Genomic DNA, 23,663 nt, shown 5'->3' with positions numbered 1-23,663 from the left:
AATTTTCTAGCAGTGGAGATATATTTGATTGAATCATTCATTTTTCTCCTTTTCTGGGTTTTGAAACTACAGAGAAACTTACAACATAGTTCATTGGGTTTAAGGAGCAACTATTTTTCTCTCTTGAGAAATATATAACTTGTTACAATTTTGTAACATTCACTCTTACCTACTCTCCAGCAAATGCCCAAGTTAACTAAGCGAATAGCATTGAGAAAAAAGTAATATTTGGCCAGAAGTAGGCCACTATATGATTTAAGGATTTGCAGTAAAAAAGACATTGGTGTATAGTTGAAAAAGCAGGAGCTTTGAAGTTAAACAAATCATTTATATAGTCTTGGTTCCAACACTAGATATAGTAGCTGGCACATGAGCTTCTTTCTCCTTTATCACTCCCTTGGTCACTCCCCACTTTTTTTGGTCTCCAGTGCTCAGTGAAGAAACTTACATCAATGAGTGGACTGAATAGAATTCAACTAAAATCAGCCAGGCATGGTGGCTCACACTTGTAATCTCAGCACTTTGGGAGGCTGAGAGGATGGACCACCTGAGGTCAGGAGTTTGAGACCAGCTTGGCCAACATTGCAAAACCTCGCCTCCACTAAAAATACAAAATTAGTGAGGCGTGGTGGCAAGAGCTTATAGTCCTAGCTACTCAGGAGGCTGAGGCAAGAGAATCATCTGAGCCTGGGAGGTAGAGGCTGCAGTGAGCCAAGATCGCGCCACTGCATTCCAGCGTGGGTGGCAGAGCAAGACTCCATCTCAAAAAAAAATAATAATAATTCAACTAAAATCAACACAACTAACTACTCTTAGTCACCTATACAATAAAAGTGAGTGAGTTAACCCACTTTCTGACACCTGGTGGGGAGGTTAATCTAGATACCATAAATATGTAGAAGCTATGACTTTTTCAGATATGTTTTCCAAAGTTCAGACTAACATTAAAATACTAAACAACTGTCCAAAAATCACAATGTATTGACCTTTTCAATTGTATAGCAGAAATATTATGTTGTGGAAAGCACAAAGGCTTTGAGTCCTGGCCTGACCTCCAGTTACTTAACCTCTCTGCATCTGCTTTCTCATCTATAAAATCATTATACTGATATCTATCACACAAAGACTTGTTAAGAAATTAGATTACATATGATGTAAAGTGTCTGTGTACTTCACTTTAATGGCTAAATAATATCAGCCCTCCTTCCTTCATTATCTAAAATCATTTTCAAAGGCCTTCCTTCAAAAATAGTTTCATGTTCCTCTTTCCCTCAAAAATGTGAAATAAGCTAGATATGATGATGGAGTCAATCAACTAGTTTTATTGTCTTTTACAGCAAGGAGTAAGGAATTTTTGTCATGATAACAGTACGTACAACTACTTTAAATTGGAAAACAGAACCAAAATGTCTGTTTCACTTTGATTTCACATATGCTTTTTTTCTCTAATACAAATGCATCAGGCAGTAGAGTTAAGAGATCATTTACTGGCTTCCATGGATCAAAGCTACACTATCTAAGAAGAAAAAAGATCAGACAACTTGCACTACAGTGATTCTCTCAGTAGTCTGCCCTGGTTGGAGGTCTTTTCCCTCTATCATCTTTACTTCCCACTCAAGTGATCTGGAAGTAGCCAAGGTAATAATTTCCTCTTGTGAACTATTATTATAATGCTAAAGAGCATGTATAACATTCTTCTCAACTTCTTTCATCCATCTTAATTCTGGTTATTTAAGGCTGATTTATTCTCCATGGAAGAAGCAACAATACCATGCTCCCTTCAGGTATTTAATTTATATTTATATAAATTAACTTCTCATTTCATTTTCCATTTATTCTGTCAACAAACACTTACTATCGTCTACTGTATGCTACGGACACAATTAGGCTCTAAGTAGAAAGGTTTCCAGATCACTTATAAACTTTGTGAGATTGGTTTCCAAGGAAAGGTGAAACTAAATACATACATTACCCAAAACATATTTATCAAGGAAAGCAAATTAGCCAAAAGCAAAAATACAAACCATGATTTCCAAAACTCAAGCCCTAAATTACATGTATTCTCACACTTTTTTTCAGATAGCAAATAAATACACATTATCTGTATTATAACTTTTCCTGAAAAATAGAAATATCTTTTTCTTTTTAGGTTAGCTTGATAATCAACCATGTTGTTTGGCAGAACCACGAGAGCTATACACCTCTTCCCCACTTTTTCTACCCAATACCTCCAGCACATATTCCAAATATGCTGTTAACTCTCTCTTAATATGGTTACTCCCTTCATTCACTCACTAAAGTCACAAACTTGATAAGATTTGGCATCAAGACCTAACTACTAGTGGTTACTAGGAAAGAAAGAGGAAGTGCCAAGAGTAGACAGGAGTAGGAATTAATCTTACAGGTACTGGAACCAGACATGAGTAGTATTACAATATTTTAGGTCTAGAAGTTTTTCTTTTTGGGCATCACAAAAATATTAAGACCACTACACAGATTTCATTTGCAGCCATTTGTGACAAATGAATGAATTTGATCTGTTTGAAATCAACGTATTTGCCTCTAAATGCTATTCTTCAAAAATTCAAAACACTAATGATCACGTTTAAGCATAAAATTAACATAAACCAGGTTGCAGCTACCATTTTGCTGCAACACAAGAAAACAATTATGTCCAAAATTAATTTTCTTAATTTCTTTCAACTACACTAATTTAGTGTTACATTTCTTTCCCTGTCATAAATTCTGAAAACTGTCATTCCCACATCTGAACATTTCAGTCTAATTAACATAAACTAAAAGAGAAAGAAAAAAGAAAAGAAAATTAGTCCAAAACATCTGAACATAAAAAGAATATGTTGAAAATTACACTCAATTGTCTTTTTTAAAGTTCCAAGCAATGGTTCAGTTTCCCTTTTTCTCTCTGCTCTGCACACCCTCACCTCCCCCAGCCCCCACCATTCCACTTCGCCCAGACAGAGGGTAACAGTCTGAGCTGCCCTGGTTGAGTTGATCCTAAAGTTAACATTCAGCAGCCCATTTCCAGACAGCAGCGCTAAATCTATTTGGATAAAACGCGTGTGACCCAGACAGTTGGCATCTGGCCCAAACGCGTTGCACCGGCAGCTCAAATAAAAACAAGAGTAAGAAACTCACTCTCTTGTTCCCTCTCAGTGCGCTTTCTCAATCTCTCGCTCACTTTTCCTCTAGTACAGGGAAAGAAAGTATCAAAGACAGGAATTGTAGCACATATTATCAAAAAGAGGCTTTCCAATACCCACTCCAGCACTCTTGCTCTCCCTCCTCAATCCCTGAACTTTGGTCCCATACACCGTATATACAGACATACCCCGATAAACAAGGCTCCAGAGGGTTATGAGTCTAGCACGTCCCAAGTGGCCAAAAGTAAATCAAAAACACACGCTTCCATCTCTTTGATTAGCCTATTAAGAGCTTAACATATCCTAGAGCATCGGGGCTACAGCTAGCACATTAATGCTACCTCCTGAGCCCAGGCATAAAATATGCACTTGTCTGAAGACTTACCACACTGACATGAAACTACAAAATGCAAAAGACTTTTCTTTAAGAAAACTGGAAATCAATTTAAAACACACACATCATTCTTACTTTCCAGATTACTATTTGGTGATCAGTTAAAAGATTACAATAATCATAATCAAGTCCACTTTACAAAACATGTATTGTATATTTATAAAATAAACGTATTTTTTTGCATCATAAAATAATTGCAAGTCCCAGAATTCTACAACCCCCGACAAGTTTGGAGTTAAAAAGATTTCTATCCGTAAAATGAGTTCAGTCAAGCTCACTCATTGCCATTTAAAAAAAAAAAAAAAAAAAAAAAACCACACACACAGAAAAAAGTTTTCTAAGCGTTATTCGGAAGACAAGCAAAGCACAAGTTGTTGGTTTAAAAAAAAAAAAAAAAAAGCTTCATTGAATATTGTTAAGTCTTCCTTACCGTTTTCATCTTCAAATTCTGATAAAAAGTAAGTTTCAGACAATAGAGATTGCACTGGACGACTCACGTACTCCCTCTCCTCTCTAACTTTTTTATTTTATTTTATTTTTTTTATTTTTTGCCCCCCTTTGCAAAGCCACACCAGTCAGTTACTCTGCAGCCAGAATAAAACCCTATAGTCTAGCTAACCCGGGCTTTAGAGAACGGACTTTCCGATTTGGCAGAATAAGAGATGCCTTCAATACATCCAAGCTATCACTCAGAGATGCTGCCTTTGCAAACCCCTTTCTCTTCCTCCCCACCCCCCAAAAAAGGAAAGGAAAAAAGAAAGAAAAGACGGGGAAAAAAGACTTATGGGGGTGGAAGTGGTGCCCTCTCTTCCTGGACAGCTTAGTGCCTTTGCTATGCAAATAACATGTGCAGAGCATCAAAAGGTATCAGGAGAAAAGAAGACAAGAGGAGCAGGAAGGGCAGCAAAGTTTTGTTGAAGTAGCCCTAGATCTCACTACCGGCCCCCAGCCAACTTGAATTGCAGCAGGAGAAAATTTTGGCAGCTTTTCCTCGGAGGCAGAGCACACTGACGTCAGTCTGCAGATGTGCCTGGGCTGCGTCGGGTGCGCATGTGTCCTGGGTCGTCACGTGGAGGGGGAGGGGAGGTAGAGGTACAATCGGGGTAACCAACTACCAGCCATTCAGAAGGGCTTAGACAATGTCAACTTTTCCACACTGTGAATGAGAGAAATCCTGGCCTCTCTAACCTCTCTCTCCTATCTCACTCCGCCTCTTTTCCTCCTCCTTCTCTAACTTCTTTTAGAAATTCTATCCTGGTTTGCTATTAGTTGTTTCTTGGAAAAAGGAAGGGGGAGGGTGAAGGATGAATGACTTTAGATGTACCAATGTCACTGTTAAGATCTCCGGTGTCATTCTCTGTGTAATTTTATTTTTGAAATTCACATTATCAGAATGTTAACACTTGCACGTAAACAGTGCCTCTGAGAAACCTTACAGCAAAGCTTAGATTCGTGGAGCAGGCGGACTTCAAGACTCAATAGATACAAGTGTGCAAAATGCCTGTGTTTTATAAATACTTCAAGTAAGGTTAGCATCAAAAGGTAAAGTAAACTAAAGTAGACTAATACCAGTACATTTTCCATCTGATTATCGACCTCAGGTTATGTGGATCTTTAAAAGAAAAAAAAAAAGTAGGGGAGGAGGGAGCGGGGGAAGAGAGAAGCTTGCATTATTTCCAGATGAGGGTGAGACTGGATGGTGTTTTAAAGTGCAACCGGGAAAAGCTACAAGTGCAGTGTATTTTTTTTAAGTCAGTACATTGAATGAAACTTCAATGACTGCCCAAATGAAAATAAATCCGAAATCGGAACCCCCCGAAAAAAAAGGAAGGGAAAAAAACAGGAACCCTGCTGCGATCTCAAGATAAACAAACAAAACCTCAAAACTGGTTCTTCAAGCTTCCCAATCCCACCCTCCCTCCCCCACTACAAACCGGCTGCCAGTCCAGACTTTAAGGATAAAATACCGCTACAATGTAACACTTTCACTTTCATTTGCTGAGAGAAAGCCACTGGCATTAAACTGGGGAGAAAATGCCCAATATGTTTTCCATGTCCTAAGCAAGCAAACAAAGTCTGGCACATAAATCGGAAACAGGAAAAAAATGTGAAAATAGCTCAGGACAAACGTTGCCTTTCAACGGTGTAATCTGCTGCATCATTTATCTGTCTCTACCATTGAGTGTAAAATAGGGAGCCGTTTAAGAGTTTCCGAGGTTGGGGGCAGGGGAAAATTGACGCCTTGAAATTCCAGTCCTTAGTTAATGCCAAGTCGATTTCCGATGGCCAGAACCACAAAGGAGAATTGGACCGGAGGGAAGGGGGTAGGAAGGATGATCTTTCTGAATATTGGCTCTTAAATTTCAAGCTTCTGCTAACATTATTGCCCATTTGATTTTTTTTTTTCTTCCTACGCCGGAGGTAGTAGGTGTAATTCTTCTGTTGAATCTATGAATAGTTGGCTAAAAGGAGACATGAATCAGACTGACAATGTCCAAGAATACAGTTATTTCAATTCTTCTTCAAGGGTTGAAAGTGGAAAGCATCTGTCTATAGAGTCAATAGTCCTCATCCTGACCTTAATCAGTAGTATTTGGCTAAATGCCATTTAAAATGTAGAAATCTGTTCAACAGTTGGCATTTAGAGTTTTAAATAAAGATAATTCACATGTATATATGTATGTATATGTATGTGTACATATATGTATGTGTGTACACATATATGAAATACATGAGGTAGCAAAATATAGCAATAATTGTAAACACCAAAAATAAGAAAAGTAGGCATCAAATGACTATTTAAGTAGTTTTGAACCTTAACCTTCATTTTTCAAGAACTGACAGTAGATAGGGACAGCCAGCACACACACACAAAATAAAGGTCTGAGCAGTAAACATCTACATAAGCTCTCTGAAAAGATTTTACCCTCGACTAAGATAAACTGCCCTACAAAGTAGCAGCTTGTAGAGGAACTTACTCAGGGGGAGTGGACTTTGGCTAATTACTTATTCAGAGAGTGCCATCCTGTGTCTAAACAGAGTAATGAAAATTTTCCAACAGATTCTGTCTCCTCCAAGTGATGGGTCAAGAATACTGGGAATAATCGGTGACAAATGATTAGGGTAGGAAATGGCAAAGTCGCAATTTAACTTTATATATGTGTATATATGTGTTTGTGTAAACATTTTAACTGTATTACAGAAAATTTCAAACATATACAAAAGTAAAAAAAATATACATAATGAACACCCATGTAGCCATCAGCCAGTTTCAAGTGTCCAAGTGTGACCAACTTTATTTCATCTATTATATATACCCATTAGATAGTCCATCCACCCTACTGTATTATTTTAAAGATACCATTTCATGACACCCATTAAGTACTGCCCTGTATTTCTAAAATAAAAGGACTAAAAAATAAATATATGCCACTATTATTCTTAAAACATTAATAACTCTTTCATGTCATCAAATACCCTACTCAGATTTCCTAACTGCAAAAAGGGTTTTATAAAATACCTCTTTTTATTAGAATCAATCGATACATTGCAATGGCTTGATCTGTGTCTTACGTCTTTTTTAAATAAACCTTCAATTGAAGTAAAATATTCATACGGAAAAATGCATAAGTTATATAGTTTGATGACAAGTGTTCAGACTAACGAATTTTCACAAGTCAGCTGGCCCATGTAACCACCATTCTCTTAAGTCTCTTTCTTAAATTTTTATTATCTATTTACTTATTAAGTTGACTAATAAAAATTATATATATTTATGGTATACGACATGTTTTCATGTATGTAAACATGGTGGAATGGCTAAATCAAGCTATTTAACAAGCATATTAATGCATATCATTTTTGTGGTAAGAACACTAACTCTACTCTCTTAGCAATTTTCAAGTATATATTGTTTTAAACTATAATCACCATAATGTACATCTCTTGAACTTATTCTTCCTAATTAAAATTTTTTTTTTTTTTTTTTTTTTTTTTTGAGACGGAGTTTCGCTCTTGTTACCCAGGCTGGAGTGCAATGGCGCGATCTCGGCTCACGGCAACCTCCGCCTCCTGGGTTTAGGCAATTCTCCTGCCTCAGCCTCCTGAGTAGCTGGGATTACAGGCACGCGCCACCATGCCCAGCTAATTCTTAGTATTTTTAGTAGAGATGGGGTTTCACCATATTGACCAGGATGGTCTCGATCTCTTGACCTCGTGATCTGCCCGCCTCGGCCTCCCAAAGTGCTGGGATTACAGGCTTGAGCCACCGCGCCCGGCCCCTAATTAAAATTTTGTATCCTTTGACCAGTATCTCCTCAATCCTTTATAACCCTTTAAATCTTTTTATTTTTTGAGACAGGGTTCCACTCTGTTGCCCAGGCTGGAGTGCAGGCACCATCATAGCTCACTGTAACCTCCAACTCCTGGGCCCAAGTGAGCCTCCCACTTGAGCTTCCTGAGTAGCTGTGACTAAAGGCACCCATTCCCAGCTAATTTTTTATTTTTGTAGAGATAGGGTCTCCCTGTTGCCCAGGATGGTCTTGAACTCAGCCTCAAGTGAGCCTCCGACTTTGACTTCCCAAAGTGTTTGGATTACAAGCATCAGCCATTGTACCCAGCCACTAAATCTATTCAGTCTTGTTTCCCCTTCACTTTTTTTCTTTTTCTTGGAATGTATATCCTATATAAATATCTGGCCATTTTAATAATGTATTTAGCACCTCTGCTACCATGGAAATGTATGTACTATACCATTCATTTTTTTCTTCATAAACAAATTTAAATTAAACCCTGAAAGAATTTTCATTGCAGTAAAAATTCTTTAAAATTATTATAGAAACCAATCTTTTTCTCTTTCAAAACTTTTCCCTCCAGCTTTTCTTTCTTCGTTTAATTAAGAAATGAAGATTATGGGCAGAATAGAGTTGACAGGAAAATCCTTAGTCACGCCTTAAAAAAAAAAAAGTTAGTAGTCTTTAGAAAACTAATACACTTAAGTGAACCCCATTCAGGAAACCAAAGCTGAAATAAATGAAAACTGAGGAAGGGAAAAATTTGTTTATATACATGTATGCATTTTAAAAAACAAAAAATAGAAGCTATATTAGTCAGGGTTCTCTAGAGGGATAGAACTAATAGGATAGATATGACGGGGAGTTTATTAGGAGTATCGACTCACATGATCACAAGGTGAAGTCCTCCAATAGGCCATCTGCAAGCTGAGAAGCAAGGAAGCCAGTCTGAGTTCCAAAACCTCAAAAGTAGAGAAATCAACAGTGCAGCCTTCAGTCTGCGGCCAAAGGGCCCCTTGGCAAACCACTTGGTGTGTAGGTCCAAGAGTCCAAAAGCTGAAGAACTTGGAGTCTGATGTTTGAGGGCAGGAAGTATCAGCATGGGAGAAAGATGAGGCTGGAAGACTCTGTCAGTCTAGTACTTCTATGTTCTGCCTTTTATTCTAGCCTCGCTGGCAGCTGATTCGATGGTGCCTACCCAGATTGAGGGTGGGTCCTCCTTTCCTAGTTCCACCATTCTATCAACCCAGCTGCTTCAAAATGATGCGAAGACCAGTGAATTCCCTGAGCTGCACTTCTTTAGCCATAAAGTGCGTGCCTTGGTCAGAGGCAATGCCATGTGGAATACCATTATGGTGGATAAAGCATTCCATGCAGGATAGGCAAACCTATATCTGCCCTTTCTATGATGGAAGAGATGCAATATAATCAACCTGCCATCAAGTAGCTGGCTGACCACCCCAAGGAATGATGCCATATCAAGAACTCAGAGTTGGTTTCCACGACTGGCAAATCGGGCATTCAGCAGTAGTCATAGCCAAGTCAATCTTGGTGCATTGAAGTCCATGCTCCCAAGCACATGAGCAACCTCCATCCCTGCCACCATGGCCACTTTGTTCATGGGCCCATGGGCAATGACAGGGGTGGCTAAGGAAAGAGCCATCAGAGAATAAGTCATCCTATCTACTTGATTATTAAAATCCTCCTCTGCTGAGGTCATCTTTGGTGAGCACTCACATGGGATACAAATATCTTCCTTCACAGTTTTTCACCACTCAGAGAGGTCCATCCACATACCTCTTCCCCAAATTTCTTCATCACCAATTTTCTAATCATGCTTCTTCCAAGTCCTTGAACATCCAACCAAACCATTGGCTACAGCCATGAATCAGTAGATTATCATACATCTGGCTATTTCTCCTTCTAAGCAAAGTGCACAACCAGGTGTACTGATCGAAGTTCTGCCCACTGGGAAGATTTCCCTTCACCATTGTCCTTCAAGGATGTTCTAGAAAGGGGCTGTAGTGCTGCAGCTGTCCACTTTTGGGTGGTGCTTGCATATCATGCAGAACCATCTGTAAACCAGGCCCTTGTCCTCTCTTCCTTTGTCAACTGATTATAGGCAGCTTCTCATAAGGCCATTGGTGCAGGCCGGGGGAAAGAAGGCCAGGGGTCCGGAGGCAGAAGCGGTGACCATGGGTATTTGAGCCACTTCCTTACATAACTTACTTGTGTCCTCAGGACCTACTCAAGCCTGATCACATATATACCACTTCCATTTGATGATGGAATGTTGCTGTACATGTCCCATGTTATGGTTAGAAGGGTCAGAAAAGCACCCAGTTCATGACAGGCAGTTTAGGCTGCATGGTGACTTGATGATCCATAGTCAAACTTTCAGTTTCTACCAAAGTCTAGTAACAGAACAAGAACTGTCTCTCAAAAGGAGGGCAGTTATCTGCAGAAGATGGTAGGGCCTTGCTCCAAAATCCTAGAGGCCTCTGCTGTGATTCACCTGTGGGGGCCTGTGAAAGGCTCCAAATGGCATCCCTACCTGCCACTGCCAACCTCAAGCACCACTGGATCTGCTAGGTCATATGGCCCAAGTGGCACAACAGCTTTCACAGCAGCCTAGATCCGTTGTAGAGCTTTCTCCCATTTTGGACCTTACTCAAAACTGCCAGCCTTTCGAGTCATTCAATAAATGAGCTGGAGTATCACACCAAACTGAGGAATGTGTTGCCTCCAAAATCCATATAGACCCACTAGGCGTTGTGCCTCTTTCTTGGTTGTAGGAAGGGACAAATGCAGCAACTTATCCTTTACTTTAGAAGGAATATCTCGAAAGGCCCCACACCACTGGACCATTAGAAATGTAACTGAGGTAGAAGGTCCTTGAATTTTAGTTGGATTTATTGCCCGTCCCCTGGCAGGCAAATGTCTCACCAATAAGTCTGGTGTGTTTGTTACTTCTTACTCATTGGATCCAGCCACATAATGTCATGAATGTAATGGGCCAGTGTGATATCCTGTGGAAGGGAAAAGTAATCAAGATCTCTGCAGACAAGATAATGACACAAAGCTGGAGAGTTTATATATTCCTGAGGTAGGACAGTAAAGGTATATTGCTGGCCTTGCCAGCTGAAGGCAAATTGCTTCTCATGGGCCTTACGGACAGGAATGAAGAAAAAGGCACTTGCCAAATCAATGGCTGCATACTAGGAACCAGGAGATGTATTGATTTGTTCAAGCAACAAAACCACATCTGGTACAGCAGCTGCAATTGAAGTCACCACTTGGTTAAGCTTATGATAATCCACTGTCATTCTCCAAAGTCCATCTGTCTTCTGTACAGGCCAAACAGAAGAGTTGAATGCAGATGTGGTGGGAATCGCCATCCCTGAGTCTTTCAAGTCCTTGATGGTGGTCTAATCTCTGCAGTCCCTTCAGGGATTCGATATTGTTTTTGTGGTTATATTTTGTTTGTTTGTTTTAATAATATTGTTTCTGATTTACCATTTTTCTAGGACGAGGCAGCTCTAATGGCTTCCACTTCGCCTTTTCTACCATAATAGCTTTCACCATACCAGTCAATGAGCCAGTGTGGGGATTCTGCCAGCTGCTAAGTATGTCTTTGTCAATTATGCATTCTGACACTGGGGAAATGACCACAGGATGAGTCCAGGGACCCATTGGACTCACTGTAAGTGGGACCTGAGCTAAAACTCCATTAATTACCTGACCTCCATAAGCGCCTACTTTTTTTTTTTTTTTTTTTTTTTTGTGGGGGGGACGGAGTTTCGCTGTTATTACCCAGGCTGGAGTGCAATGGCGCGATCTCGGCTCACCGCAACCTCTGCCTCCTGGGTTCAGGCAATTCTCCTGATTCAGCCTCCTGAGTAGCTGGGGATTACAGGCATGCGCCAACATGCCCAGCTAATTTTTTGTATTTTTAGTAGAGACGAGTTTCACCATGTTGACCAGGATGGTCTCGATCTCTTGACCTCGTGATCCACCCGCCTCGGCCTCCCAAAGTGCTGGATTACAGGCCTGAGCCACCGCGCCCGGCCAAGCGCCTACTTTTAACTGAAAGGCTACAGTGATGTTTCAGGTCCCCTGGAATCAGTGTAAGCTCAGAGCCAGTGTCCAATAGTTCCTGAAAAGTCTGATCATTCCCCTTTCCCCGATGCACAGTTACTCTGGTAAAAGGTCAGAGGTCTCCTTGGGGAAGGATGGGAGAATTGATAGCATAAATTGTCAGTAGTGCAGTGGGGTCCTTCCTCAAGAGGACCCAGTCTCCCCATCATTCATTCCCTCCAGCTTTTCTTTTCTTTTCTTTCCTCATTTAATTAAGAAATGAAGATTATGGGCAGAATAGAGTTGACAGCAAACTCCTTAGTCACATGCCCCTCCACCCCCCCAAATATTAAGTCTTCAGAAAACTAATAAATTTAAGTGAACTCCATTCAGGAAACAAAAGATGGGGCCGGGCGCGGTGGCTCAAGCCTGTAATCCCAAAACTTTGGGAGGCCGAGGCGGGTGGATCACGAGGTTGAGAGATCGAGACCATCCTGGTCAACATGGTGAAACCCCATCTCTATTAAAAATACAAAAAATTAGCTGGGCATCGTGGCGCATGCCTGTAATCCCAGCTACTCAGGAGGCTGAGGCAGGAAAATTGCCTGAACCCAGGAGGCGGAGGTTGCGGTGAGCCGAGATCGCGCCATTGCACTCCAGCCTGGGTAACAAGAGCGAAACTCCGTCTCAAAAAAAAAAAAAAGATGGAATAAATGAAAATTGGGGAGAGGAAGAAATTTGTTTATATCTATATATATATTTTGAAAACTAAAAAATAGAAGCAAAGGCAGAAGAATCTGAGAGCCAAAGAACAGTGACTGAGGAATTTACAGAGGTAAGAACAACCCCTTAAAACATTTAATACATTAACTTACAAATTAAACCTAAATGTTTAAGTTGAAAACCAAATCATTTCTTAAAATCAGACTGCTTATGTTTTCAGAAAAGTGACATGAAGAATTCTGATTATATATTTGCTTGAAATTAATTATTACATTGAAGCAAGTGACTCTCTCTAAAGATGTTGAATTTACTTATTATTATTATTCTCTTGAGATGGAGTCTTGCTCTTTCGCCCAGGCTGGAGTGCAGTGGTACAATCTTGGCTCACTGCAACCTCCAGCTCTGGGGTTCAAGCAATTCTCCTGCCTCAGCCTCCTGAGCAGCTGGGACTACAGGTACACACCACCACGCCCAGCTAATTTTTGTATGTTTAATAGAGACACGGTTTCACCATATTGGCCAGGTTGGTCTCAAACTCCTGACCTCGTAATCCACCCGCTTCAGCCTCCCAAAGTGCTGGGATTAAAGGCATGAGCCAACGCACCCAGCCAAGATGATGACTTACTAATTCAACTCTGAAATATTAAAATTAGATGTACACATTAAAACCGAACTCCCATGGTGACTCATACCTGAAATCTCAGTGCTTTGGGATACTGAGGTAGGAATTCCTGGCTTGAGGCTGGGAATTTTAGACGAGACTGGGCAACACAGCAAAACACTGAATCTACAAAAAAAAATTTTTTTTAATTAGCTGGATGTAGTGGTGCACACCTGTTGTCCTAGCTATTTGAGAGGCTTTGGTAGGAAGACTGCTTGAGCTCAGGAGTTTGAGGTTACAATGAGTTATGATCTTGCTCCTATACTCCAGCCTGGATGACAGAGCAATAACTTGTTTCTAGAAAAATAAAACAAAATTCTATATACTTTTTTTTTTTTTAAGAAGGACTCTCAGTCTGTCACCCAGGCTGGAGTGCAGTGTCATGACCTTGGCTCACCCCAAATTCTGCCTTCCAGGTTCAAGCAATTCGCATGCCTCAGCCTCCCAAGTAGTTGGAATTACAGGCTCATGCCACCATGCCCAGCTAATTTTTGTATTTTTAGTAGAGACAGGGTATCACCATGTTGGCCAGGCCGGTCTCAAACTCCTGACCTCAGGTGATCCACTTGCCTCTGCCTCCCAAAGTGCTGAGATTACAGGCGTGAGCCACTGTGCCCAGCCAAATTCCATATACTTTCAATATGATACATTTTACTCCTTCAATAAGATGGGATTTGAATCTGATATAGCAAAAATAAATACTTTCTAATTATTGTAGAATTTCTTAAGTGCAAAGACTCAAAGCATAAAGGAAAAGACTGATGAGTTTTACTTTATTAAATGAAAATTAAAAGATCATTAAAAAGTGAAAAGTAGGCCGGGTGTGGTGGCTCAAGCCTGTAATCCCAGCACTTTGGGAGGCTGAGGCGGGTGGATCATGAGGTTGAGAGATCGAGACCATCCTGGTCAACATGGTGAAACCCCGTCTCTACTAAAAATACAAAAAATTATCTGGGCATGGTGGCATGTGCCTGTAATCCCAGCTACTCAGGAGGCTAAGGCAGGAGAATTGCTTGAACCCAGGAGGCGGAGGTTGCGGTGAGCCAGGATCACGCCATTGCACTCCAGCCTGGGTAACAAGAGCAAAACTCTTGTCTCAAAAAAAAAAAAAAAAAAAAAAAAGTGAAAAATATAAACCAGAGATTGGTATGCTTTACAATACATACAACTGAAACAGAATAAATACCTAGAATATTAAATAACTCTAACAAATCTGTGAGAGGCAAACCAAAAAAATTGGAAAATGCCATAAACAGGTAAGTCACAGGAGAAATTAAGCTAAGACCAATAAATAAATAATGAAGTGTTCAATCTAACTAGCAATCCCTAACTATGTGGTACAACATATGCAATGGATGGCCAGGCACGGTGGCTCAAGCCTGTAATCCCAGCACTTTGGGAGGTTGAGGCTGGTGGATCACGAGGTCAAGAGATCGAGACAATCCTGGTCAACATGGTGAAACCTCGTCTCTACTAAAAATACAAAAATTGGCCGGGCGCGGTGGCTCAAGCCTGTAATCCCAGCACTTTGGGAGGCCGAGGCGGGTGGATCACGAGGTAAAGAGATTGAGACCACCCTGGTCAACATGGTGAAACCCCGTCTCTACTAAAAATACTAAAAATTAGCTGGGCATGGTGGCGCATGCCTGTAATCCCAGCTACTCAGGAGGCTGAGGCAGGAGAATTGCCTGAACCCAGGAGGCGGAGGTTGCGGTGAGCCGAGATCGCGCCATTGCACTCCAGCCTGGGTAACAAGAGCGAAACTGCATCTCAAAAAAAAAAAAAAAAGAGAGAGAGACATGAGACTATCATTCAGGAGTAAAAAGCAGATTTATCAGAAAACAAAAAGTCATATGCTTTTTACCACAGAACAGAAAGACATTCTATGATGTGTAAAGGCTTAACAACATTCCTTCTTTCCTTCCTTCGTATTAATTTCTTATTTTATTCAGAAATTATGTTTTTTTTTTTTTTTTTGAGACGGAGTTTCGCTCTTGTTACCCAGGCTGGAGTGCAATGGCTCGATCTCGGCTCACCACAACCTCCACCTCCTGGGTTCAGGCAATTCTCCTGTCTCAGCCTCCTGAGTAGCTGGGATTACAGGCACGCGCCACCATGCCCAGCTAATTTTTTGTATTTTTAGTAGAGACGGGGTTTCACCATGTTGACCAGGATGGTCTCCATCTCTTGACCTCGTGATCCACCCGCCTTGGCCTCCCAAAGTGCTGGGATTACAGGCTTGAGCCACTGCGCCCGGCTAGAAATTATGTATTGAGTACTGACTATATGTATTTGAAAATAATTACTGAAGGCATATATCAGCAGTCTAAGTGATACCAAAAAAAAAAAACCCTCAAAAATGGGAGAAGTTGACATATAAAAGGACTAGCTATAAGAACAAAAATCAAGTTAACAGAGTTAAAATTAAATCATAGTTACAAAAATAATTACAAAAGGCTGGGTGCAGTAGCTCACGCCTGCAATCTCAGCAGTTTGGCAGGCCAAGGCCAGTGGATTGCTTGAGGCCAGGAGTTAGAGATCAGTTTGGCTAATATGGTGAAATTCCATCTCTACTAAAATTACAAAAATTAGCCTGGCATCGTGGTGCATGCCTGTAATCTTAGCTACCTCAGGAGGCTGAGGTAGGAGAGTTACTTGAACCCAGGAGGTGGAGGTTGCAGTGAATAGAGATCACGCCACTGGCACTCCAGCCTGGGAGAAAGAGTGAGACTCTGATTCAATAATGATAATAATTACAAAATCATATACAAAATAAAATTGGAAGGTTAAAAATTAAAGCTTAGACAATGATTTCTTAGGAAAATGCGACTACCCAAACCAGGGGTGACAATATTAATTTCAAATAAAGTGGAGTCAATACAAAAAGTCTACAAAGGACCAGGAGAATCATAGTCATTTATAATTATCAACAATCCTGAACTGTTATGCACTAAATAACACAGCATCAAAATACTTAAGATAGAAATTCTTACAAATTCCAAGGAGAAACTGATAGACATGTAACCATGTAAGCTTCTTGATAAATCAGGTACACTTTCTTTGAGACAGTCTTGCTCTGTCACCAGGATGGAGTACAGTGCTACAATCTTAACTTACTGCAACCTCCGCCTACTGGTTCAAGTGATTCCCCTGCCTCAGCCTCCTGAGTAGCTGAGACTACAGGCGCTCGCCACCATGTCCACCTAATTTTTTGTATTTTAGTAGAGACAGGGTTTCACCAGGTTGGCCAGGATGGTCTCGATTTCCTGCCCTCGTGATCCCCCAGCCTAGGCTTCCCAAAGTGCTGAGATTACAGGCGTAAGCCACTGAGCCTGGCCATCCAGTACACTTTTAAAATAATGTGATACATTTCAAGATTAAATAATTGCATGACAAATGAAGCCATTAAAAAAATCTAGGGTAGCCTGGTTCAGTAGTGTGTGCTTGTAGTCCTAGTTTCTTGGGTGGCTGAGGCAGGAGGATGGCTTATGGCCAGGAGTTTGAGGCTGTAGTATGCTATGATCATGCCTGTGAACAGCTACTGCACTCCAGCCTGAACAACATAGTAAGGCCCTGTGTGTAAAAACAAGGGAGGCGAGGGGAAAAAATATAGGTGAGGAATTAACTATTCTGGGAATAGGTAGACCTCAAACAATGGAATAGACAACAAAGGGAAAGAATGACAGATTCATCTATATTGTTTGAATATAAGTAAATAAAAAGAATAAACAAAATTAAAAGGTTAATGGCATACTAGAAAAACAACAAATAGGATAGCCAAAAAACTAAATATATAAGGTTTCCTTATAAATAAATATCAAAAGCTCTAATATTCCATGCTAGTGCCGTCCAGTTGAACTTTCCACTATGATGGAAATGTTCTGAATCTCCACTATCCAATATGGTAGCTACTACTCACAAGAGCACTTGAAATGTAGCTAGTGTCAATATTGAAATTATAATATTTGGGGTATATTTAAATAAATTTTATTATTAAGATTTTTATTACTAAAATAATTTTATCATTAAAATTTATTTTACCTGTTTCTTTTTACTTATTTAATGAGACCACAAGAAAATTTATTATAAAATTACATACACAGTTTGCACTAGGTCTCTATTCAGTTCTCTTCTAGAAGAATGATAAAGGAAACAGAGAAAATTCACAAAAGAAGAAATACAAACAGCCAGTAAACTATGAAAAAAAACTTATCTCACTTATAATCCAAGAAATATAAATTAAAACAAGATAATTTTTTTATCAAATAGACAAAATGTTTTAAAAAATACTCATTGTTGGGAAGAGCTCCATAAAATGGGCAATCTCATACACTGCTGGTGGGAATATAAACTGCTTCAATCTTTCTGGAAAGCCATCTGGCAATATGAATCGAGCCTTAAAGGCTGGGCAAGGTGGTTCACGTCTGTAATTCTAGCACTCTGAGAGGTCAAGATAGGTGGATTGCTTGAGTCCAGGAGTTTTAGACCAGTCTGGGCAACATGGCAAAACTCCATCTCTACAACAAAATACAAAAAAATTAACCAGGCATGGTGGGGCACACCTTAGTCCCAGCTACTTAGGAGGTTAAAATAAGAGGACCTCTTGAGCCAGAGAGGTTGAGGCTACAGTGAGCTATGATTGCACCACTGCACTCCAGCCTGGCCACAGAGACCCTGTCTCAAACAACTCAAAACAAAAGTTACACTCTTTGACCTAGTGTCTCTATTTCTAGAAATTTATATAAATACATTCATCACAGTGCTATTTCTAAGAGTGAAAGACTAGAAACAACTTTAATAGCCAATAGTAAATTGTTAAATAAATGATGGTACTCCTACTTTGTTAACAGGCCAGTAGCCTAATAGTGTTTTTTCTAATATTACCTAGTTATGTAAAAAATACAACCAAAAGTAAAACAAGCAGAGCTCATTATATAGTATAATCATAAAGAACATTATAAGCAAATATATAACATATACATAAACACTTTATACTTCATAAAACTAGGATGATAATTTCATATTTTCTAGCACATGTCTTACAGTGAGGATCAAGGTTAAGTAATACAAGAAAGATTATAAGTGGTTATCTCTGTGTAGTGGGATTTTTAATTTTCATCTTTATACTTTCCTGTTTTATACACTATACTTTTTTCAAAGTATAGTATATTTTTACCATAAAAATAAAAACAGTGGCCAGACATGGTGGCTCACACCTGTAATCCCAGCACTTTTGGAGGCCAAGACATGTAGATTACCTGAGGTCAGTAGTTCAAGACCAGCCTGGCCAATATGGTGAAACCTCATCTCTACTAAAAATACAAAAATTAGCTGGGCATGGTGGTGTGTGCCTGTAGTCCTAGCTATTCAGGGGGCTGAGGCAAAAGAATCGCTTGAACCCATAACCCAATGCTTTGGGAGGCCCAGGTGAAAGAATGTCTTGAGATCAAGAGCTCAAGACCAGCCCAGGCAACATAGCAAGATCCTATTCAAAAAAAAATTGGCATGGTGGCAGGCACCTGTCGTCCTAGGTATTCATGAGACAGACAGGAAGATGGTGTAAGTCCAGGAGTTCAAAGCCATTCAACTCCGGCCTTTGCAACAGTGAGGCCTTATCTCAAGAAAAACAAACAAAAAAGGCCATGTGCAGAGGCTCACTCCTGCAATCCCAGCACTTTGGGAGGCAGAGGCAGGTGGACTGCTTGAGCCCAGGAGTTCGAGACCAGCCTGGACAACATGGCAAAACCCCATCTCTACTAAAAACACAAACATTGGCAGGGTATGATTCATGCCTGTACTCCCAGCACTTTGGGAGGCCAAGACAGGCAGATCACTTGAGGTCAGGATTTCAAGACCAGCCTGGCCAACATGGTGAAACACTATCTCCACTAAAAATACAAAAAATTAGCCAGGCATGTTCGTGGGTGCCTGTAATGCCAGCTGCTCAGGAGGCTGAGGCTGAGAATCACTTGAATCCAGGAAAAGGAGATTGCAGTGAGCTGAGATCATGCCATTGCACTCCAGCCTAGGCGACACAGAGAGACTCTGTCTCAAATAAATAAAGTCATTAAAAAAATTATTTTGCCATAAAAATGTTTCATTAGGCCAAACTACACACTATAAAAATGCTTTAAAATGTAGGAGGAGATGTAGACTCAAAGAAGTGCATAGTGACAATGGCTATCAGAACACACTAAAGAATCCACAGTGCTTCCCCCTTTAGCTAGAAAAGAAAGCTTCTAGGCTACCTTCTCCTCAGCACACTCCTCAAACTCCTCCTCCTGAGCCGTGGCATCTTGGTATTGCTGGTATTCGGACACCAGGTCATTAAGGTTGCTCTTGGCCTCAGTGAACTCCATCTCATCCATGCCCTCGCCTGTGTACCAGTGCAGGAAGGCCTTGTGCCTGAACATAGCTGTAAACTGTTTGGAGATGTGTTTGAAGAGCTCCTAGATGGCTGTGATGTTACCGATGAAGGTGGCCTACATTTTTAGCCCCCGGGGTGAGATGTCACAGATGACTGTTTTCATGTTGTGAGGGAGTCACTCAGCCAAGTAGCTGCTGTTCTTGTTCTGAATATTAAACATTTGCTCATCCACCTCCCTCATGGACATGTGACCTCTGAAAATGGCAGCCACGACGGGGGTCATAGGCAGCCATCATATTTAGCATCAAACAGCTGCTGGGTGAGCTCAGCCACGGTCAGGGCCCAGTACAGCTGGCTGCCCCAGCTGGTCAGCAGGGAAAAGCCAGGCATGAAGAAGTGTAGCTGGGGAAATGGAACCATGTTCATGGCCAGGTTCCACAGGTCAGCATTCAGCTGGCCCGGGAAGGGCAGGCACATGGTGACTCCACTCATGGTGGCAGACACCAGGTGATTCAGGTCACCGTAGGTGGGTGTGGTCAGTTTTAAAGTCCTGGAACAGACGTTATAGAGCACTTCATTATCGATGAAGAACATCTCATCTACATTTTCTGAGCTGGTGGACGGAGCGGGTGGCATTGTAGGGCTCCACCACGGTGTCTGACACCTTGGGTAAGGGCAGGAGGCTAAATGTGTTTATGATCCTGTCTGGGTACTCCTCCTGAATTTTGCCCATGAGAAGGGTACCCATCCCAGACCCAGTCCCCCCATCCCAGACCCAGTCCCCCGACACAAGGAGTGGGTCAGCTGGAAACCCTGCAGGCAATCACAGGTCTCAGCCTCTTTTCTCACAATGTGCATCACTGACTCCATCAGCTCCACACCTTCCCAGCCCCACACTGACCAAAGATAAGCTGTCTGGCCTGAAGATCTGCCCGAAGGGCCCCGAGCGCAGAGTCCATGGTGCCCAGCTCCAGAACCACGAGCACAGCACGGGCCACAGGCCCGGATCACAGTACCGAAGCAGACATAGACACCAGACCTGGGTGCCTGAGCCTCTGGAAGCCCAAATGCTGCCATGATTCCAGCCACAGGTCATGCAGGTCCAGGCCCAGGTGCAGTCACAGACTCAGCCATGGATACCACCCACAGACACCCAGGAGCAGCCAAAGCTGCAGAAGCAGGCACAAACACAGACTTCTCCAGAGCACTTAGTCCCACAACAGAAGCAAGTGCAGCCACAGCTGCAGCAGGAGGCAGAGCCACAGAAGCAGGTGCAGCCCCAAATACAGCCATAGGCACATTCACAGGCCCCAAGGGAGGTGCAGCTGCAGCAGGAGGCAGAGCCACAGAAGCGGCTGCAGCCCCAGGCACATTCACAGCCCCCAAGGTAGGTGCAGCTGCAGCTGCAGAAGCAGGCCCAGACACAGACATATCTACAGGTCCACACACAAGCACAGCCAAGGGTCCAGTCCCAGGAGCAGCCCCCAGTGCAGGTGCCAGTACAGCCACCAGTGCAGACCGATAAGCAGCCTCAAACCCAGCCACAGGTGTCAGTGCTGTCTCCAGAGCAAGTACCAGTTGTGGTTCACGTCTGCGGGCTGGAGATGCCACCTGATACTGTAAAAGCCGGTAGAGGCATGGAAAGGACCTTGCCAGAGCCTGTGGGCACCCAAGTCAGCATGGAAGAGAACCAGAAGAAGCCAGCCAGTGGCCTAGATGTAAGAGAATGTGAAAACAGAGTATAGGGCGCTGGGGGCTCCCTGAAGGTCACCATTCTGCAGAGCAGTGACAGTCGACCTTTAGGACTGTACTTCTGACACCCATGCCCCGCCCCAGTGACTCTGCCTTCTCCACCTCTGTGGCTACAAGCACATTCTCTAAGCAGACCCTCCAGTTCTTCTGCTACAACTGCAAGGCCAGCTGCTACAGCTAGCAGCAATTCCAGGACCACATAAATATGAGCCTCAGCACCACCAGTAGCTAGGGGAGATCCAGCACATGAGCCAAGCCTACCTCCTGTCCCTGCTGCCCGTGCCCTGGGACATCCTGGATACAGAGGATGAGGAACCTCCACCTAACAATCTGAGGTAGAACAGTTTCATCCTGAAACCACTCCCCCAACTCCCACTCCAGTAATGGAAAAACTGTCTTCCACAAACTGGTCCCTGATACCAAAAAGATCAGAGATGGCTGCTCTGATAGATCTGGGTTTTCAAATTCACTGAAAACCTTCTGGAAATTATTTGCCATTCTAGATGCCATTAAGAACATGTGTGATTCATGGGAGGAGGTCAAAATATCAACATTAACAAGAGTGTGCAAGAGATTGATTCTAAACCTCATAAATCACTCTGAGGGGTTCAAGTAACTACAAATGTGATGGAAATATCAAGAGAACTAGAATTAGGAATGGAGGCTGAAGATGTGACTGAAATCGCTACAATCTCATGATACAACTTGAACAGATGAGGAGTTACTTGCCATGAATGAGCAAAAAGTGGCTTATTGTCTGGAACCAAACCCACAGTATCTTCAACGTATGCTTACAGTAAGCCCATACTTAGCTTTGTAAAAAAAACTGTCAAACTGTAGCACAAAGTGGCTGTATGTTCCTGTTGCTCCACATCCTCGTCAGCCTTTAGCACTATATTTTAATTTTAGCCTTGTGGTAGGCATGTAGTGGTTATCTCATTATTCAAATTTGCAATTCTCTAATGACATACGATGTTAAACCAACTTTTTCATGCTTATTTGCTGTATCTTCTTTTGTGAGGTGCCTGCTCAGATATTTTACCTACTTTTTTATTGGTTTTTCTTATTGTAGAGTTTTAAGAGTTCGTTGTATATTGTGGATACAAATCCTTTATCAGATATATTTTGCAAAGTTCTTATCCCAGGTTGTGGCATATCCTTTCATTTTCAGTGTCCTTCACAGAGCAGCTTTTTAAATTTTTAATAAAGTCCAACTTACTGTTTTCTTCTATGAATCATGCTTTTGGTGTTGTAGCTAAAAACTCATCACCAGTCAGTGTCAGTCCTCCAACTTTGTTTTTCTTAAAAATCTTGGCAGCTATTCTGGGTCTTTCCCTCATTAACTTTAAAATTTTGTCAATATGCACAAGAACCTTGCTGGGATTGTTACTGAGATTTCATTGTGTCTATTGATAAAGTTAGGAAGACATAACACCTTAACAATATTTAGTCTTCCTATCCATGAACATGGAATATCCTTCTGTTTATTTCTATCTTCAATTTCCTTCATGAGACTTGTAGTTTTCCTTATGTAGATCTTGTACAAAGGTTTTTTTTTTTTTGGGGGGGGGGGTTTCCTTCCTTCTTTCTTTCTTCTCTCTCTCTCTACTGTCTTTTGGTGCTAATGTAAATGTTTTAAATTTCTAATTCCAAATGTTCATCCGTGGTATATATAAGAAGGCAATTGAATGTGTATGAATCATACATTCTCTGTAAACTTGCTATATTCAGATTTTAGTTCCAAACTATTTTTCATTGAGACACAGGAATTTTGTCTTACTGCATTAGCAAGAGCTTCCAGTGCAACATTAAATAGGAATGATGCGATCTACTTGCCTTGTTTCTGTTCTTAGATGGAAAGCATCTGATGTCCCACCATTAAGTATGTTAGCTGTAGGGTTTTTTGTAGATATTCTTTATGAAGTTGAGGATTTCCTTATATTCCTAGCTGGTTGATAATTTTGTCTGTCTTTATCATAAATAGGTGTTGGTTTTGTCAAATGGTTTATCCGTATCTATTGATAGTCATATGACTTTTCTCCTTTAGTGTGATAATGTAATAAATTATATGAACTGATTTCAACGTTGAACTAGCCTTGCATACCTGAAATAAATCCCACTTGACTATGGTATATATTTTTTGTTATATATTGTTGTATTAGATTTGCTAATATTCTGTTGAGAATTTTTATAGCTATGTTCATGAGAGATACTGGTCTGTGGTTGCCCTTTCTTG

At 41.2% G+C, this 23,663-nt stretch overlaps 3 protein-coding genes and 1 pseudogene across 5 annotated transcripts in view; 1 reads left to right on the top strand and 3 right to left on the bottom strand.

Moving 5' to 3' along the window:
* Positions 1-5,383, bottom strand: part of ADAMTS6 (ADAM metallopeptidase with thrombospondin type 1 motif 6) — a 348,499-nt gene extending 343,116 nt beyond the window's left edge. The window contains exon 1 of the mRNA XM_039469458.2: positions 3,986-5,383. The gene's annotated coding sequence lies outside the window, so the exon portion shown is untranslated. The remainder of the gene's footprint in view (positions 1-3,985) is intronic.
* Positions 5,384-9,071: 3,688 nt separating this feature from the next.
* LOC141585229 (endogenous retrovirus group K member 19 Pol protein) lies at positions 9,072-11,540 on the bottom strand. Its single transcript, XM_074403487.1, is given in 12 exon segments — positions 9,072-9,136; positions 9,139-9,477; positions 9,480-9,566; positions 9,569-9,605; positions 9,607-9,728; positions 9,731-10,031; positions 10,033-10,179; positions 10,181-10,411; positions 10,413-10,822; positions 10,825-11,277; positions 11,280-11,291; positions 11,435-11,540. Coding segments are annotated over 12 exon segments (2,310 nt in total).
* The window catches only part of CENPK (centromere protein K), a 65,703-nt gene continuing 52,853 nt past the window's right edge, over positions 10,814-23,663 (bottom strand). The window contains exons 9-10 of one of the 3 annotated variants that reach the window (XR_012513635.1): positions 13,340-13,434; positions 10,814-10,876 (exon numbers count right to left, since the gene is read on the bottom strand). Coding sequence is in view for 1 of the 3 variants with exons in the window: in XM_074385519.1 (XP_074241620.1) it covers positions 13,399-13,434 (36 nt within the window). In the remaining 2 variants the exon portion in view is untranslated. Of the gene's footprint in view, positions 10,877-11,237; positions 11,292-13,198; positions 13,435-23,663 lie in introns of those variants that run through there. The other 2 variants (XR_012513634.1, XM_074385519.1) reach the window with 2 other exon arrangements.
* On the top strand, positions 20,407-21,766 carry LOC101029342 (cip1-interacting zinc finger protein pseudogene; annotated as a pseudogene).

The sequence above is a fragment of the Saimiri boliviensis genome, chromosome 1 (genome assembly GCF_048565385.1).
Source record: "Saimiri boliviensis isolate mSaiBol1 chromosome 1, mSaiBol1.pri, whole genome shotgun sequence".
Lineage (NCBI taxonomy): Eukaryota > Metazoa > Chordata > Mammalia > Primates > Cebidae > Saimiri > Saimiri boliviensis.
Note: the sequence above shows the minus strand (reverse complement) of the source record. Positions and strands in the feature narration are given on the sequence as shown.